This window comes from Schistocerca piceifrons, chromosome 7, assembly GCF_021461385.2.
Source record: "Schistocerca piceifrons isolate TAMUIC-IGC-003096 chromosome 7, iqSchPice1.1, whole genome shotgun sequence".
NCBI lineage: Eukaryota > Metazoa > Arthropoda > Insecta > Orthoptera > Acrididae > Schistocerca > Schistocerca piceifrons.
In genome coordinates this window covers 514,212,625-514,232,829 of record NC_060144.1, presented here as the reverse complement: position 1 = coordinate 514,232,829, position 20,205 = coordinate 514,212,625, and the positions used below count along the sequence as shown (strand labels likewise).

The following is a 20,205-nucleotide window of genomic DNA, read 5'->3' as shown; positions in this document are numbered from 1 at the left end:
TGTCCTACCAACCGATTCCTTCTTATAGTCAAGTTGTGCCACAAACTTCTCTTCTCCCCAATCCTATTCAATACCTCCTCATTAGTTACGTGATCTCCCCACCTTATCTTCAGCATTCTTCTGTAGCACCACATTTCGAAAGCTTCTATTCTCTTCTTGTCCAAACTGGTTATCGTCCATGTTTCACTTCCATACATGGCTACACTCCATACAAGTACATACAGAAACGACTTCCTGACACTTAAATCTATTCTCGATGTTAACAAATTTCTCTTCTTCAGAAACGATTTCCTTGCCAATGCCAGTCTACATTTTATATCCTCTCTACTTCGACCATCATCAGTTACTTTACTCTCTAAATAACAAAACTCCTTTGCTACTTTAAGTGTCTCATTTCCTAATCTAATCCCCTCAGCAACACCCGATTTAATTTGACTACATTCCATTATCCTCGTTTTGCTTTTGCTGATGTTCATCTTATATCCTCCTTTCAAGACACTGTCCATTCCGTTGAACTGCTCTTCCAAGTCCTTTGCTGTCTCTGACAGAATTACAATGTCATCGGCGAACCTCAAAGTTTTTACTTCTTCTCCATGAATTTTAATACCTACTCCGAATTTTTCTTTTGTTTCCTTTACTGCTTGCTCAATATACAGATTGAATAACATCGGGGAGAGGCTACAACCCTGTCTCACTCCTTTCCCAACCACTGCTTCCCTTTCATGCACCTCGACTCTTATAACTGCCATCTGGTTTCTGTACAAATTGTAAATAGCCTTTCGCTCCCTGTATTTTACCCCTGCCACCTTTAGAATTTGAAAGAGAGTATTCCAGTCAACATTGTCAAAAGCTTTCTCTAAGTCTACAAATGCTAGAAACGTAGGTTTGCCTTTTCTTAATCTTTCTTCTAAGATAAGTCGTAAGGTTAGTATTGCCTCACGTGTTCCAACAATTCTACGGAATCCATACTGATCTTCCCCGAGGTCCGCTTCTACCAGTTTTTCCATTCGTCTGTAAAGAATTCGCATTAGCATTTTGCAGCTGTGACTTATTAAACTGATAGTTCGGTAATTTCCACATCTGTCAACACCTGCTTTCTTTGGGATTGGAATTATTATATTCTTCTTGAAGTCTGTGGGTATTTTGCCTGTCTCATACATCTTGCTCACCAGATGGCAGAGTTTTGTCATGACTGGCTCTCCCAAGGCTGTCAGTAGTTCTAATGGAATTTTGTCTACTCCCGGGGCCTTGTTTCGACTCAGGTCTTTCAGTGCTCTGTCAAACTCTTCACGCAGTAACTTATCTCCCATTTCTTCTTCATCTACATCGTCTTCCATTTCCATAATATTGTCCTCAAGTACATCGCCCTTGTATAAACCCTCTATATACTCCTTCCACCTTTCTGCCTTCCCTTCTTTGCTTAGAACTGGGTTTCCATCTGAGCTCTTGATATTCATACAAGTGGTTCTCTTTTCTCCAAAGGTCTCTTTAATTTTCCTGTAGGCAGTATCTATCTTACCCCTAGTGAGACAAGCCTCTACATCCTTACATTTGTCCTCTAGCCATCCCTGCTTAGCCATTTTGCACTTCCTGTCGATCTCATTTTTGAGACGTTTGTATTCCTTTTTGCCTGCTTCATTTACTGCATTTTTATATTTTCTCCTTTCGTCAATTAAATTCAATATTTCTTCTGTTACCCAAGGATTTCTATTAGCTCTCGTCTTTTTACCTACTTGATCCTCTGCTGCCTTCACTACTTCATCCCTCATAGCTACCCATTCTTCTTCTACTGTATTTCTTTCCCCCATTCCTGTCAATTGTTCCCTTATGCTCTCCCTGAAACTCTCTACAACCTCTGGTTCTTTCAGTTTATCCAGGTCCCATCTCCATAAATTTCCGCCTTTTTGCAGTTTCTTCAGTTTCAATCTGCAGTTCATAACCAATAGATTGTGGTCAGAATCCACATCTGCCCCTGGAAATGTCTTACAATTTAAAACCTGGTTCCTAAATCTCTGTCTTACCATTATGTAATCTATCTGATACCTTTTAGTATCTCCAGGATTCTTCCAGGCATGCAACCTTCTTTCATGATTCTTGAACCAAGTGTTAGCTATGATTAAGTTATGCTCTGTGCAAAATTCTACAAGGCGGCTTCCTCTTTCATTTCTTCCCCCCAATCCATATTCACCTACTATGTTTCCTTCTCTCCCTTTTCCTACTGACGAATTCCAGTCACCCATGACTATTAAATTTTCGTCTCCCTTCACTACCTGAATAATTTCTTTTATCTCGTCATACATTTCATCAATTTCTTCATCATCTGCAGAGCTAGTTGGCATATAAACTTGTACTACTGTAGTAGGCATGGGCTTTGTGTCTATCTTGGCCACAATAATGCGTTCACTATGCTGTTTGTAGTAGCTAACCCGCACTCCTATTTTTTTATTCATTATTAAACCTACTCCTGCATTACCCCTATTTGATTTTGTATTTATAACCCTGTAATCACCTGACCAGAAGTCTTGTTCCTCCTGCCACCGAACTTCACTAATTCCCACTATATCTAACTTTAACCTATCCATTTCCCTTTTTAAATTTTCTAATCTACCTGCCCGATTAAGGGATCTGACATTCCACGCTCCGATCCGTAGAATGCCAATTTTCTTTCTCCTGATAACGACGTCCTCTTGAGTAGTCCCCGCCCGGAGATCCGAATGGGGGACTATTTTACCTCCGGAATATTTTACCCAAGAGGACGCCATCATCATTTAATCATACAGTAAAGCTTCGATGAAATAGGGGCCTATAATTCTGTCCTCCAGAATCCCACATCATGCATTCACCGACCACGGTTTTGGTGTGTAACTTGACGCAGCCAAAATGTATTTTCAGTAGCCCAATAACACAAGTTATGCAAATTAACATTTCCATGGTTCATGAAAGTAGCTTCGACAGTAAACGAAATGAAATTAATAAATGCGTCATCCCTCTGAATCTAAAGTTGAGCCCATCGGCAGAATTCAGTGCGACGCATACAAAACTGATGAGACTGATTTGGTAAGGATGATATATATGGCGATGCAGAACACGAACAACACTACTATGGCTCATGCCAGAGCCCATTGCGAGTTGACGCGAACTAACACAAGGATCTCGAACCACAGTGACAAGAGTACCAATTTCCATTTCCTCGTTAGTAACTTTCCTTTGCCGCGTACGTTTCCGATGCGTTAAAGATCCAGTTGTTCTCAATTTATCGTACACATATTTAAATGTACGACGTGTAGGGTGAGTACGATGAGGATACCTTTCAGCCTTTAAGTCTCTAGCTCTCACTCAATTTTGTTGGCATCCTCCATAAATGAGAGGCATATCGACTTGTTCTTTGAAGGAATACATCATTCACATTTACTTGATTCGACGATACTACTCTTACCGTTCCTATTAGTGATGTATTGCGAATCCGTCGAATGGTGTTCACATGTCAATGGCACGTTAGATGGATACGCCGTATTCGATGAATATTTACGATTTGCACTATATACAAGAGAGAATTGTCAGAGCATGTGCTTCGACAAGTGCCGTAGTCATAAGGAATACAACTCAATCCATGATTGCAGCACTGCGATGATACCAATGGTCATCAGTTCGAACACCGTCTGTAAATGGACGTTCAAGCCGCCTTTTTGATCTTCGTTGACCTTCAAAGACCTTACTGTTACACATCATTGGATTCATCTCGATAGCCGCTATCAGAAAATAAGTACCAAACTATAGTACCCCATTTAAAAGAAAACAAAGTTGACCTTCGTATGTCTGATGTGACCTCACGTAGCAACAAAAAACCAACGTCATATTATGGCCCTCGTTGTCCCATGCAACATTTGTTCAAATGTTCAAATGTGTGTGAATTCCTAAGGGACCAAACTGCTGAGGTCATCAGTACCTAGACGCACACACTACTTAAACTAACTTACGCTAAGGACAACACACACACACACCCATTCCGAGGGAGGACTCGAACCTCAGGTGCGGGGGAATGCGCAGTCCATGATATGGCGCCTCAAACCGCACGGCCATTCCGCGCGGCGCAACATTTGTCCCAGAAAATTAATTTGCATAACGTGTATTATTGGGCAACTGCAAATACATGAAATTGTTTATAAAGACGTTCCAACTACACCTGAAGACCTGAAGACCATCCCAGAGCATGTGCTTCGATTAGCGCCGAAGTGATAAGGAATACCACTCAATTCATGATAACAAGATTTCAGCAATGCATTGATACCAATGGTCATCAGTTTGAACACCTTCTGTAAATGGACGTTCATGCCACCTTTTTGACCTTCGCTAACCTTCTAAGACCTTACTGTCACACATCATTGGATTCGTCTCGATAGCCGCTATCAGAAAAAAAGTACCAAACTATAGCATCCTATTTAAAAATCAAAGATGACCGTAATATCTCTGAGGCGACCCCACCTAGCAACAAAAGAACGTCATAACTTTCCAGCTGGTGTTATACTTTCGGAGTTATTCTTAGTGCCAATAGTTAGTGACTCATCCTGTATACAGGGTTGTACAAAAATATGGAAACACCAAAAACGCAACTCAGTCCCACGCCTAATACGTAGTAAAAAAGTCGTTGAGTTTCAAAACAGCTTCAAGTCGTCTCGGAATGGGTAAATACGGGTTCTGTATGGTTTTCAAGGAAATCTTATACCATTAGCCCTGCAAAATAGTGGCACGTTCAGGTAATTATGATGGAGGTGGATAGCAATCTCCAAAGTAGACCACATAGGATCTGTAATATCGCGGTTGCTGACTGTGATGGTCATAGAAGACGCGACTGTTGGTCCTCGTACTCACAAAACCAGTCCCGGACGACACGATCTGTGTGAACATGGGCCCTGTACTCTTGGATCACAGCACCACCGTTGTTGATCTAAGACTGTACCGTGGGGCGGACATATCAGTCAAAATGATCACACAATGTTTGGCAACAACGCGAGCTTGAACATTAACCATGGGGCCAATGTAATACCATGGGTTAGCTGCCCAGGTCATCACCGAACTCACGCAAGCTTTCACTTGTGGGACGTAAATTCGGTCAGGAGCTGGAAACAGTGTGAAGCAAGACTGATCCGCCGAAATTACTTTTTTCCATCGCTCCACAGTCCAAAATTCGTGGCTTTCCTGTTATAGACATTTTGATCACTAGTGTGTTGCTTTGGAATTTCACCTCATCCTGTAATTCCCTGCTTCTGGGGCTTCTTACGTGCTGCTTTGGGGCTGACAGGTATTGATCATATTGCACAGGTGCAGTTCATTGTAAAATACAGCAACGCAACCTGCAGGCTCAGATAGCATCTGCATTTTTGTTCAAACGATGCTTACATATTTTTGTCCATCCCGTATACACCACGCACCCCCCCCCCCCCCCAACCGCCCATCGCTTTCTGTCTCTCTCGCAACACACACACACACACACACACACACACACACACACACACACATATACAAACAGATATTTTGTTTTTGTTGGGACAGTAACTACAGTGCTCCAGGCATGTAAACAGATCCCATTCCCAGTTCCCACCAAGATTTACGGGAGGTTTCCCTTGTCTATGAGGCGAACACCGGATCTTATGTTGCTCTCCTATTTTTCCCCTTCTGCACCCACAACCGGCTCGCGTGTTATTTAGCAGAAAATAACCAACGCTCTATAACAGCCCGAATCTTAAACAGCACATTCAGCAAACTTAAAATAAAACTTTTTCCAAATGATCCGACTAAGAATCTTAAGAAGCTTTGGTCTTATGTAAAGTCAGTTGGCGGATCGAAATCATACATTCACTTGTTCAATACGTCATGCAATCCTTATTCCCTTTAGTGTAACAGAACTCCTATACTTCGGCTACCGGGTAGTCCAGAATTTTGGCATGTCATTTCAAATCGCTCTGAGCACTATGCGACTTAACTTCTGAGATCATCAGTCGCCTAGAGCTTAGAACTAATTAAACCCAACTAACCTAAGCACAGCACACACATCCATGCCCGAGGCAGGATTCGAACCTGCGACTGGAGCGGTCGTTCGGCTCCAGACTGTAGCGCCTAGAACCGCACGGCCACTCCGGCCGGCGGCGTGTCATTTCTTATGCGCTTCAGTACATTCTCCTTCCCTTGGTTTACTATGAATCCGGCATACTGCGTGCTCATTAATTTGTTCGTTACTTTCAGTAGGTCGTGTAATACCCCTTCCCTGTCACAGATGATAATAATATTATCGGGTAATGTTATCATTGACATCCTTTTGCCTGAATTTTAATTCCACTTCTTCATGTAATTTTTATTCATTTCTTTATTGTTTCTCTACAATACACACTGACGGAAAAAATCCGAACACCAAGAAATAATTAACGTAGAGCAAGCAAATTTCGGGATTACACTTATCTAAGTACCATATTTAAGTGAATACTGTTGCAAGACAACAGGGCAATGTAAATGCAAGATAAAGCCATTGTAAATTGGAAATTCTGGTACATTAATAACCAGTTTAACCGCCAGAATATTGAATCCAAGCATGCATCGTGCATGTATCGTGCATGCATTTTGTGGTACAGCTGCCAGATGTGTGTTTATAAATGTAATTGCTAACCTGTTGCATTTGGTCGCTCGTTAATGCTGATTGTGGATGACGATGGAGTTGATATCCCATATGTACCCGAAGGAGACAGATTTGGTTTAATCCCAGGCCAAGGTCGCTTGTCTTCATCCTGTAAAGGGTGTTGGGCTACAACAGTGGTATGTGGGCGAGAGTTATCCTGTTGGAAAACAGCTACTGGAATGCTTTTCGTGCATGGCAGCATAACAAATCAAATCGCCAGACTGACTTACAGATTTGTAGACAGGGTGAACGGGAGTGAGTCTGCTGCTACACTAAATTGCACCCAGACCGTAACTCCAGCTGTAGGTCCAGTGTGTCTAGGTCGCAGGCAGCTTGCCTGCATGCCTTCAACTGTCCTCCTTCTAACCAACACACGGTCATCACTGGCTCCGAGGCAGAACCAGCTTTCATCAGGAAACACAACAGACCTCCATCCTGCCCTCCAATGAGCTGTCGCTTGACATCGCTGAAGTCGCAGGTGGCGATGGTTTGGGGAAAGTGAAATGCACGTTGCACGGCTTCTGGCTCGTAGCTGTCCTTGACGTAACGGATTAGTAACAGTTAGTTGTGTCACTGTGGTACCAACTGCTACAACAGATACACCAAACACGATAATCTCCACTCTCGTTAGTGCCACATGGCCGTCTTGATACAGGTCTTCTTGCGATCTCGCATTCTCGTAATCACCTCGGCCAGCAAACACGTACAGTGACTACATTCCTACCAAGCCTTTCTGCGATATCGCAGAAGAAACATCCAGCTTCTCCTAGCCCTAATACACGACCTCTTTCAAACTTAATGAGCTGTTCATCCTGGCGCCTTCATCCTCTTAAAGATATTCTTGACTTACATGAGTTACTTCGTCCAATCTCAAATGTTACTAACGTTCGCGACATCTACAAAGCGTGTTTAAAACAAACCTGATTTACATCCTCATAACGCCGCTACTAGTGGCGCTCATATATGACTGGCGCTAGTAGAATAGGCGTAATCTTCCACATGCAGGAACACGCATACTAACTTTCGCTCATTTCACACTACGCCTTCTTGGTGTTGAGATTTTTTCCGTCAGTTTACATCACATGCAGACCTTCTCTGCCATATTTTGTGCCTGCGGCAAAGTCGCTCACAGCTCCCTCGACGACAGCTACTAATGGTGCAGACGTTGACGACATTGCTAGCAGCAGTACTGCAGTGGCTTCCCGGTAGTGGCTTCCACCCAGCTGGTGATCCATCCGCGCTGGCGGGCGGGGATGGTGAGAGGTGGAGGTGCGGAATTACATTGTGCACGTGACCAGAATCCGTGGTGCCCGCATAAGCGTAGATCTAGCGTGGAGCCCACGATTTCCGTATCCATCACGTGGGCGCCGATTCTGCTCCAGCCGTGGGGGGAGGTGGGGGGGGGGGGGTGAGGGTTCGGGGGGCATCTGGCCGCAAATCCGCCACCCCACCACCTGCGGTCCGAGCTCCGTCCCAACTCCGCCGCTGGTGGGGATCCAGTTTTATCGTGCTATCTTGCAACATTGCGCTATAGTTTCTTCTGTACTATAACAATGTCTTTCCTCGGCTTTGCTATTTCGTTGACAGAAAAAAAAAACAGAAGTACTCAGAAGATATGATTTACGAGTGCCCAATAGCGACAGGCAGGTTTAGAAGAAAGAATGACCGTTGCCTGTGTTCACCGACCTGTAATAATTTGCTTGCCTGCTTCATCCCCATTTCAGTGTCATTGCTGATAAATGCGCTGGCATTCATATCGAAATACAGTAACGTACGTACCGTTGGCGAGTATGCAATTGTTTAGAGCTGCAATTCTCGCTGACAGATAAATGACCAATAGTGTACATTACTGTTGTTTCTGTTTAAAGCTGTTATCAGTTCTGGTAGGGCATATATGGTTCGTGAACAGCGTCAGATGTTCAGTGATCACTGTGGAGGACAACGAAATGTCACGTACTCGTTATCAGCACCTTCAGAGTTTGAAAGAGACCCCATTGTGTGTCTCCATTTGGCCAGTTGCTCGGTCATGCAGTATCTACATCTACATTTATACTCCACAAGCCACCCAACGATGTTTGGCGGAGGGCACTTTAGGTGCCACTGTCATTACCTCCCTTTCCTGTTCCACTCGCGTACGGTTCGCGGGAAGAACGGCTGTCGGAAAGCCTCCGTGCGCGCTCGAATCTTTCTCTAATTTTACATTCGTTATCTCCTCGGGAGGTATAAGTAGGGGAAGCAATATATTCGATACCTCATCCAGAAACGCACCCTCTCGAAACCTGGACAGCAAGCTACACCGCGATGCAGAGCGCCTCTCTTGCAGAGTCTGCCACTTGAGTTTGATAAACATCTCCATAACGCTATCACGGTTACCAAATAACCCTGTGACCAAACGCGCCGCTCTTCTTTGGATCTTCTCTATCTCTTCCGTCAACCCGACCTGGTACGGATCCCACACTGATGAGCAATTCTCAAGTATAGGTCGAACGAGTGTTTTGTAAGCCACCTCCTTTGTTGATGGACTACATTTTCTAAGGACTCTCCCAATGAATCTCAACCCGGTACCCGCCTTACCAGCAATTAATTTTATGTGATCATTCCACTTCAAATCGTTCCGTACGCATACTCCCAGTTATTTTACAGAAGTAACTGCTATCAGTGTTTGTTCCGCTATCATATAATCATACAATAAAGGATCTTTCTTTCTATGTATTCGCAATACATTACATTTGTCTATGTTAGGGGTCAGTTGCCACTCCCTGCACCAAGTGCCTATCTGCTGCAGATCTTCCTGCATTTCGCTGCAAGTTTCTAATGCTGCAACTTCACTGTATACTACAGCATCATCCGCGAAAAGCCGCATGGAACTTCCGACGCTATCTACTAGGTCATTTATATATATTGTGACAAGCAATGGTCCCATAACACTCCCCCGTGCCACCCCAGAGGTTACTTTAACGTCTGTAGACGTCTCTCCATTGATAACAACATGCTGTGTTCTGTTTGCTTAAAACTCTTCAATCCAGCCACACAGCTGGTCTGATATTCCGTAGGCTCTTACTTTGTTTATCAGGCGACAGTGCGGAACTGTATCGAACGCCTTCCGGAAGTCAAGGAAAATAGCATCTACCTGGGAGCCTGTATCTAATATTTTCTGGGTCTCATGAACAAATAAAGCGAGTTGGGTCTCACTCGATCGCTGTTTCGGGAATCCATGTTGACTCCTACAGAGTAGATTCCGGATTTCCAAAAACGACATGATACGCGAGCAAAAAACATGTTCTAAAATTCTACAACAGATCGACGTCAGAGATATAGGTCTATAGTTTAGCGCAGCTGCTCGACGACCCTTCTTGAAGACTGGGACTACCTGTGCTCTTTTCCAATCATTTGGAACCTTCCGTTCCTCTAGTGACTTGCGATACACGGCTGTTAGAAGGGGGGCAAGTTCTTTCGCGTACTCTGTGTAGAATCGAATTGGTATCCCGTCAGGTCCAGTGGACTTTCCTCTGTTGAGTGATTCCAGTTGATTTTCTATTCCTTGGACACTTATTTCGATGTCAGCCATTTTTTCGTTTGTGCGAGGATTTAGAGAAGGAACTGCAGTGCGGTCTTCCTCTGTGAAACAGCTTTGGAAAAAGGTGTTTAGTATTACAGCTTTACGCGTGCCATCCTCTGTTTCAATGCCATCATCGTCCCGGAGTGTCTGGATATGCTCTTTCGAGCCACTCACTGATTTAACGTAAGACCAGAACTTCCTAGAATTTTCTGTCAAGTCAGTCCATAGGATTTTACTTTCTAATTCACTGAACGCTTCACGCATAGCCCTCCTTGCGCTAACTTTGACATCGTTTAGCTTCTGTTTGTCTGAGACGTTTTGGCTGCGTTTACACTTGGAGTGAATCTCTCTTTGCTTTCGCAGTAGTTTCCTAACTTTGTTGTTGAACCACGGTGATTTTTTCCCGTCCCTCACAGTTTTACTCGGCACGTACCTGTCTAAAACGGATTTTACGATTGACTTGTACTTTTTCCATAAACACTCAACATTGTCAGTGTCGGAACAGAAATTTTCGTTTTGGTATGTTAGGCAGTCTGAAATCTGCCTTCTATTACTCTTGCTAAACAGATACACGTTCCTCCCTTTTTTTATATTCCTATTAACTTCCATATTCAGGGATGCTGCAACGGCCTTATGATCAATGATTCCCTGTTCTGCGCATACAGAGTCGAATAGTTCGGGTCTGTTTGTTATCAGTGGGTCCAAGATGTTATCTCCACGAGTCGTTTCTCTGTTTAATTGCTCGGGGTAATTTTCGGATAGTGCACTCAGTATAACGTCACTCAATGCCCTGTCCCTACCACCCATCCTAACCATCTGAGTGTCCCAGTCTATATCTGATAAATTGAAATCTCCACCTAAGACTATAACATGCTGAGAAAATTTATGTGAAATGTATTCCAAATTTTCTCTCAGTTGTTCTGCCACTAATGCTGCTGAGTCGGGAGGTCGGTAAAAGGAGCCAATTATTAACCTAGCTCGGTTGTTGGGTGTAACCTCCACCCATAATAATTCACAGGAACTATCCACTTCTACTTCACTACAGGATAAACTACTACTAACAGCGACAAACACGCCACCGCCAGTTGCATGCAATCTATCCTTTCTAAACACCGTCTGTGCCTTTGTGAAAATTTCGGCAGAATTTATCTCTGTCTTCAGCCAGCTTTCTGTACCTATAACGATTTCAGCTTCGGTGCTTTCTATCAGCGCTTGAAGTTCCGGTACTTTACCAATGCAGCTTCGACAGATTACAATTACGATACCGATTGCTACTTGGTCCCCGTATGTCCTGACTTTGCCCCGCACCCTTTGAGGCTGTTGCCCTTTCTGTACATGCCCGAGGCCATCTAACCTAAAAAAACGCCCAGTCCACGCCACACAACCCCTGCTACCCGTGTAGCCGCTTGCTGCGTGTAGTTGACTCCTGACCCATCCAGCGGAACCCGAAACCCCTCCACCCTATGGCGCAAGTCGAGGAATCTGCAGCCCACACGGTCGCAGAACCGTCTCAGCCTCTGATTCAGACCCTCCACTCGGCTCTGTACCAAAGGTCCGCAGTCAGTCCTGTCGACGATGCTGCAGATGGTGAGCTCTGCTTTCATCCCGCTAGCGAGAATGGCAGTCTTCACCAAATCAGATAGCCGTCGGAAGCCAGAGAGGATTTCCTCCGATCCATAGCGACACACATCATTGGTACTGACATGAACGACCATCTGCAAATGGGTGCACTCTGTACCCTTCATGGCATCCGGAAGGACTCTTTCCACATCTGGAATGACTCCTCCCGGTATGCACACGGAGTGCACATTGGTTTTCTTCCCCTCTCTTGCTGCCATATCCCTAAAGGGCCCCATTACGCGCCGGACGTTGGAGCTTCCAACTACCAGTAAGCCCACCCTCTGCGACCGCACGGATCTTGCAGACTGAGGGGCAACCTCTGGAACAGGACAAGCAGCCATGTCCGGCCGAAGATCAGTATCAGGCTGAGACAGAGCCTGAAACCGGTTCGTCAGACAAACTGGAGAGGCCTTCCGTTCAGCCCTCTGGAATGTCTTTCGCCCCCTGCCACACCTCGAGACGACCTCCCACTCTACCACAGGAGAGGGGTCAGCCTCAACGTGGGCAGTATCCCGGGCAGCCTTAGTCGTAGTCCGATCGGGGTACGCGTGGGACGAGCTGGCCGTCCCCGACAAACCCCCATCCGGACCCCCACAGTGATGCCCATTGGCAACAGCCTCAAGCTGTGTGACCGAAGCCAACACTGCCTGAAGCTGGGAGCGAAGGGATGCCATCTCAGCCTGCATCCGAACACAGCAGTTGCAGTCCCTATCCATGCTACAAACTGTTTTGCAAAGAACGTCTGAACTAATCTACAGACACAAAAGTTAAACGGTTATTAAAATACAAGATTGCCTTGTAAATGCAGTAATGCTGCTACTTGCGCACTGCTGACACACAGCTCGGCGGCGAAAGGAGACTACGCGATTTTACACTATTCAGGTACTAAAACGTGAAGCTACAACTCTCAAATACTATAATACACCCGAAATTTATGAATTAAACAATGCAAGTACCAAAAACACGGAAAGAAATTAATAATTAAACTATGTAACAAATAAGTGAGCTAGGAGTATACGACTTCTGCTGGCAGCTGCTTATCTAACCGCGGCAGGGAGCACACAGATTTGTCGAACATTCGTATGTGACAGCTGCAACTGTACTGCACTTTCCATTAATTCCTATGTGCACAAGGTTTGAATTTCAAGAATTTGTTAAATTTATTTTCCTATGACCAGCAGCAACAAGTTTAATTAACTCCCATGAATGTTTATCCTATCCGAGAATGTAAATTACCGAACAGTATCTCAGCTAGATCCTCACTTGTGTATTATGTATTAAACTGGGGACCTAGAAACGTCGGAGAGGCTTCGTTCCCACCGTAGCCCTCAGTGGTTCACAGCCCCTCAACAGGCTACAGCAGTCCACTCACCCCACCGCCGCCGCACACCGACCCCAGGGTTATTGTGCAGTTCCAGTTGACCCCCCCCCCCCCCCTCCTCTCCCGGTAACCCCAAATGTTTGAGTGGCAGAGTGATTATGGTGTACGCAAATGTGCAAACAGTGTTTGCGCAGCAATCTCCGACATAGTTAACTGAGGCGGAATAAGGGGAACCAGTCCGCATTCGGCGAGGCAGATGGGAAACCGCCTTTAAAACCATCCACAGACGGGCAGGCACACCAGACCTCGACACTAATCCACTGGGAAGCAGTGCGTTAGACCGCGCGGCTAGCCGGGTGAGCTTAGGTCCCCACTTACTCCAAAGCTTCGAAAAGTTCTAAGTCCAGCTTGTATCAGATTCAAGCTAAAGTTGTCATACGCTAAATGGCAAAAGTTACAAATCCGAATCCACGCTCTACATCGGCGTAAAACTTTCAGAGTTCGGAATCATCCCCAGACGACTAAAAGTGTTCTACATCCACAGCTCTAAATTATTGCTAAATGTTCAGTGGCGACACATGGGAAAACTTTCTAAGTCCACTTAGAAAAATCTCAGTACTTTCACGAGACGACCCACTCATCACCCATTCAACTTTCACAGAGACTGCTCACGAATATTGCCCAAACAAGCCTGCCTGAGATAATATGGCAGCCAGATATTTATAGTCTCGCGTAGGTCACATGAGGCTCCCTGACCATGTAAAAATATAAGAATGTTAATATATACAAGTATTATTTATGAAATCACTTCGAAATCTTTATCAGGTGTTCAGAGCTGAAATTAGATTTTTAGTACAGCTACCGATATTAGCATAAATTACGCTTTTAACGTGAAAAATAATTCCTTTTGGTGATATTATTGTTAACAAATATAAACAATTAATTATGAACGTATTTCTATTTTACTAACTATTGTTGTTCTTTAATGCTGTCGCTATTTTTACGATATAAATTAATTTTGTAGTTAAATTTGCCGATTTTTCAGCACTGAATACACACTGGGTCTGTAGTTCAAAATTTTTAATGTTTGTCACCATTTCGGCTTAATTCTCTGAAGGTCTCTACGAGATCTGTGCATTGACACTTCGTTTGCGAAAATCGGTAGCGTTTGAAGTTCATACAGTTTATAAATTGTTTAATACAGCATAACTCAAAAATTATTCATCGATTAGATGGTGCGCTTATATCCTCGTACTCGCCATAATTTTCCCTTTATTTCTGTGGTACTGCCTTTCTAGTATCTTACTGGATTGATATTTTATTACAACATATCCAATCTTCCAGCCCTTAACATGATGCCTTAAGTCTCTCACAGCGGCTCTTTCCACCATTTTTCTCCCCAACGGCTTTCGAGCACCAAAGGATCGGCCACGTGCTGTCAGAGTGAGTCATTCGTCTGCTACCATCAGAATTTCTCATACATGGTGTCTGCTCCAATAGGAGAGCACAAAGTGCGCCGACATCTAGCGGTCGAACGGCAAACCTGTTGACGGTGTGGGTGGCCGGCTTATCCACAACGTGGCTTGCTGCCACCGCCTGTTTTCTGTCAAACGTAGCTCGCGTGCCGACAACTGTCACACCGAGCGTAACAAACTCCGCGCCCGACCCTAAAGCTTACTAAACGCCTTCTTGGGGGCTGTACCGTCATACAGCATCCCGATGTTCGATTGCATGGAAACTTGAGGGCACGCATACTCGTCGTCAAGATTTGACCGATTATGACCACCACAGTCGAGTATCACCTTATCGTGCACAGCCACATCCTAACCCCACACATCTGCACCATCCGAGAACAAGTAATGGACCCCTGCAACATTCTGTAACGTAAACGTGGTCCGTAATAGGCTGTACGTTTATTAACCATCTAGAGACAGTGAATCCCCACAAATACAAAATTCTGTGTCATCTCGCAACATTGATCAGAGAGTAGCAGTAGGCTCGCTAGGGAATTAACATTCCACACGTAGCCTGCCGTTAATACCATAACGCAAACGGCTGTTTTTGGAGCGGTGCCGTGAGCGGGAAGCATGGACCACTGGTAAATAGCGGCTCATTGTGTTCAACAATCAGTCGCGATTTGGCATTACCCCGTATAACCATCACGTGCTCGCGTGTCGTCAACATGGGCAGAGGGCCCGATTTCCAATGTTTTGAAGAGACGCAGCGGCGTTACTCCTGGCGTCAAGATTTGGGGAGCCATCGGGAATGCCTCCAGGCCAGGGCTGGTTGTGATTTAGTGAACTCTTATCCCACAATGGTACGTCTCGCACGTTTTGCGTTCTCACATTTTACCCCTCATGCGACAATATCGTGATGACATTTTTCAACACAACAACGTTCGTCGACATCTCGCACGTATCTCTATGAACTGTGTACGTGATGTTGACGTACTCTCATGGCCCCTCAAGATGTCCAGATCTGTGCCCAATAGTAAAAATGTTGGGCCAGCTCGTACATACCTCCGACCCAGATACAGAATCCCGGATATCAAGGACCAGTTACAACAGGTGTGGGCGAGCTTGCGGCAGGAAAGGACACAACGCCGTTATTGCACCATTTCCAACCGACCAGTGCATAAATTTAGGCCAAAGGGAATGCTACGCCATACACATAAGTGGGATTATACTCACAGATTCATTGTAAGTTTGCTTCGAGTTTGAAATCACTGAAATAACATCACATGTCCTCTGAAACAGTGATGTTTCATTTCGTTTCCTATTCCCATCTGAGTAAATCATTTTTTTTTTTTTTTTTTTGTCAGGCAGGGCATTTATTTACTGCGTGGCGACTGTGCACAAAAATATGATAAATCTGTACGTGCTCTTCATTCTGGAGATAATTGCCGCAGTTCTCCATGCTAGTTAGTTAGTTACGTGTTAGGCGGGTCACTTTGTGTGGTATAATGTAATGACATGGAACCCGTCAGTTTACAGAACATTAACATAATTCGTATTTACATCGAACAATCTGAGAAATATCGGTTCCACTTCGTCTTTATTTTCATTTATTTTCTAAAAACACTCCAGACTACACGAAAACATCAGAGAAAGTCGTAAAAATAAACATTCAAAAAATCATACAAATGTTAATTTTTCGAGCCCAAAAATACACTCGAATGCTGAAAAATATTTTTAAGTAATCTTGAATCCACTTAATTCTTCAACAATAACCTAAATTGAAATAAAATATTCTCTCAAGCATTTTTATTTTTTATTGAATAACGAGAACATCCCAAAACATTCGAGAACATCCTACTACATTCGTCAATATCGCAAAACATTCATCAACATTATTTGAAAATGTTAAAGAAAACGACAATGAAATACACTTGCAAAAATTTAGACGATTCGTTTGGCAATGCTACCATCACTTTTGATGAAGGACTTCTCCGTTAATCGAAAACACAAGACTGGATTAATGTTCTTCACTGCTCATGGAAGAGGCACCAAATGATGCCATTTCAAAGCAAACATGGTATGGCCTCATATCTTGTAGAGTTTCTCCAGTCATGTTTTAATTCTTGTAGGGGCACCACCAGAGGCGCTAACCGAATTTTTCCACTCATGCACACATTCCTGCGGTTTCTGTGATGAATTCCTTGGCGCCACAGAAGCGACACACTTGATCCATTTTACCAATGACAACATATTCGTGTTTGTTGTACTCTTAAGTAATCCTCAGAACCGACAAACTGTAATCTCCATTTCCTCGGCTTTGCATTTCTCATCGGTTCTGTTCCTGTACCTGCGATCGTTGTCTTTCACAAACTTCACTCATTTTAATTCTACTTCATTTATTTCGTGATCTTGTTTCTTCGTGCAGTTTCTGTATACCAGCTGAGTGCCTCACTCAATCCTTTTCTGTAATGCCATCTCATTGTTGATCTATTGTCCCCTATTTATTTACTTTCTCAGTTTGTGAACCTAAACACGCTTCTCGTTCCTGATCTGTTTCATTTCTTCACTGTGCTATTCCCTTCTTTTTACATCACCACTAGCAAGATCTTCTTTTTCACATATTGGCAGCCTGTTAAATGTCAGTCATGCTTAACACATAACAATACATGAGTATTCAATGAACTGTGGATGAAGCCCGACCGACAGGCATTAGCTGCATTGATCAAAAATAATAGTGCATTGAGAATGGTTAGTTTCTACATGAAATCTAGATCTGCCAATAAAATTTCAAAAGGATGACTGATAGCTGAAATCTATTATTTACAAGTGAATATAACAGTCGAAGCGTGCAACAGCCTTCTGAATGGAAGGTAACCTGATGAAAATGTAAGTTAATGCGTATGAGTAGGAAAAACAAACCCGTAACGTTAGGATACAGCGTTATTTGTGTCGTGCTTGACACAGGTTGTTTAAATGTCTGGGCGTAACGTTGCAAAGCGATATGAGGTGCAACGAGCATCTGATAACGGTGGCAGGGAAGGCGAGTGGTCGACCTCCCTTTATTAAGAGAATTATAAGAAAGAGTAGCCCGCATCTCGTGGTCGTGCGGTAGCGTTCTCGCTTCCCACGCCCGGGTTCCCGGGTTCGATTCCCGGCGGGGTCAGGGATTTTCTCTGCCTCGTGATGGCTGGGTGTTGTGTGCTGTCCTTAGGTTAGTTAGGTTTAAGTAGTTCTAAGTTCTAGGGGACTGATGACCATAGATGTTAAGTCCCATAGTGCTCAGAGCCATTTGAACCATTTTTTGAAGAAAGAGTAAAAGGGAACGCATGTAAGACGTAGGTGTGACTTATTCTTGAGTACTGCTCCAGTGTTTGGGATCCATACCACGTCATATTGAAGGAGGACGTCGAAGCAATTGAGAGGCGGGCTTATTGGTAAGTTCGAAAACACATAAATGTTACAGACGGAATCCCTCGAGGGACGTTGTTTCTGAAGAGCACTGTTGTTGTTGTTGTTGTTGTTGTTGTGGTCTTCAGTCCTGAGACTGGTTTGATGCAGCTCTCCATGCTACTCTATTCTGTGCAAGCTTCTTCATCTCCCAGTACCTACTGCGGCCTACATCCTTCTGAATCTGATTAGTGTATTCATCTCTTGGTCTCCCTCTACGATTTTTACCCTCCACACAGCCCTCCAATACTAAATTGGTGATCCCTCGATGTCTCAGAACATGTCCTACCAACCGATCCCTTCTTCTAGTCAAGTTGTGCCACAAGCTCCTCTTCTCCCCAGTTCTATTCAATACCTCCTCATTAGTTATGTGATCTATCCATCAAATCTTCAGCATTCTTCTGTAGCACCACATTTCGAAAGCTTCTATTCTCTTCTTGTCCAAACTATTTCTCGTCCATGTTTCACTTCCATACATGGCTACACTCCATACAAATACTCTCAGAAACGACTTCCTGACACTTAAATCTATACACGATGTTAACAAATTTCTCGTCTTCAGAAACGCTTTTCTTGCCATTGCCAGTCTACATTTTATATCCTCTCTACTTCGACCATCATCAGTTATTTTGCTCCCCAAATAGCAAAACTCCTTTACTACTTTAAGTGTCTCATTTCCTAATCTAATTCCCTCAGCATCACCCGATTTAATTCGACTACATTCCATTATCCTCGTTTTGCTTTTGTTGATGTTCATCTTATACCCTCCTTACACTATGGAGAAAGTTTAGAGATCCGACATTTGGAGCTGACTGCCGAAAGATTCTACTGCCGCCAACATACATGGCGCGTAAGGACCACGAAGATAAGATACTAGAAATTAGGGCTCTTACAGAGGCATATAGATAGTCGTGTTTCCCTCTCTATATTAGCGATTGGAACAGGAAAAGAAATGGCAAGTAGTGGTAAGGGTACCCTCCGCCACGCACCGTAGGGTGGCTTGCAGAGTATCTATGTAGATGTACAGTCGTGGACAAAACGAGCGAGACCCTTCGCATTTTCGTTATGCTGATCCGCACAGCTTTATAGTCTGCTACACAGTACAACAGGCAAGGAGACGAAGTGCTACCAACATGCTATGCACAGGCGTGAAATTGACGAACTATCGAAACTTTGTCAGACTGTTTTCAATCATATGTAAGACTATACGAGGGTTGGAACTTAAATAGTGGCAACTATTTATTCACAACATGTTTGCCCCTGTTACTGTCCTTCAAAGTATTCACCAGCGTTGTGTAGAACCCGTTGCCGTTACTCGCTAATAACAGTATTTTGTTATTTCGATAAACATCCCGAATGATTGTCACATAAGCGGTGACATAAAGGTAGAAAATTCGTGTTTTATAGTCCAGAAAGCTCAATTCAACAGAAACTGCAGATCATTTTGCCATTTTCATTGCGAAATTGCCGGCTTATTCATGTCTGGGGTAATAATAGAGGGCTGTTTGCTGCTGCAAGGGAGGTCTGGTTTGTTTTACGTTCTAATCTCTATGGAGGCAGATACACTATCAGTAAAGCAATTTTAAGAAATTCTCGCGCCCGCAATACATTTAATTGCTACATTTATTCTGTACTGGCGCCCTGTGGATGTCAATATGAAACTCTTGTAGAATTTCATACTTGTTACTGCCTTCCTTTCTCCACTTCTGTCAATAATTGAATTGACTTACGTGTGGCACTGAATGATTTTTAACTGAATTTCGTTATGAATCTTCACGCACTGCTAAATTTTCACACTTTCATGGTAGGTCAACAACGGTAATCCACTATGACTTGTCTGAAAGTTGACACAAACCGTTTCGCGGCCGAATGCGCATAATATTTTGCTAATTGGTAACGATCTGGGGTACTTTGTCTTACTAGTACAGTTCTGTTAGCTCGAGAAGCTGAAATTCATTTTTATAAGTACAGTTCATACTAATTATCGTTTCTTTTTTCATTTATATCTTGTATTTACGTCTTGTGTTTAACACACTAATCAGCATTAATATAGTCTTACACATGATTGAAAACAGTCTGACAAAGGTCGGATAGTTTGTTAAATTCACGCCTGTGCGTAGTATGTTGGTAGCAC

General features: G+C 43.7%; 1 protein-coding gene across 1 annotated transcript in view; it reads left to right on the top strand.

The window, feature by feature from the left end:
* Nucleotides 1-7,820: 7,820 nt before the first annotated feature.
* Nucleotides 7,821-20,205, top strand: part of LOC124709058 — a 187,673-nt gene continuing 175,288 nt past the window's right edge. Inside the window, exon 1 of the mRNA XM_047240706.1 lies at nucleotides 7,821-7,923. Coding sequence (XP_047096662.1) covers nucleotides 7,821-7,923 — 103 coding nt within the window. The remainder of the gene's footprint in view (nucleotides 7,924-20,205) is intronic.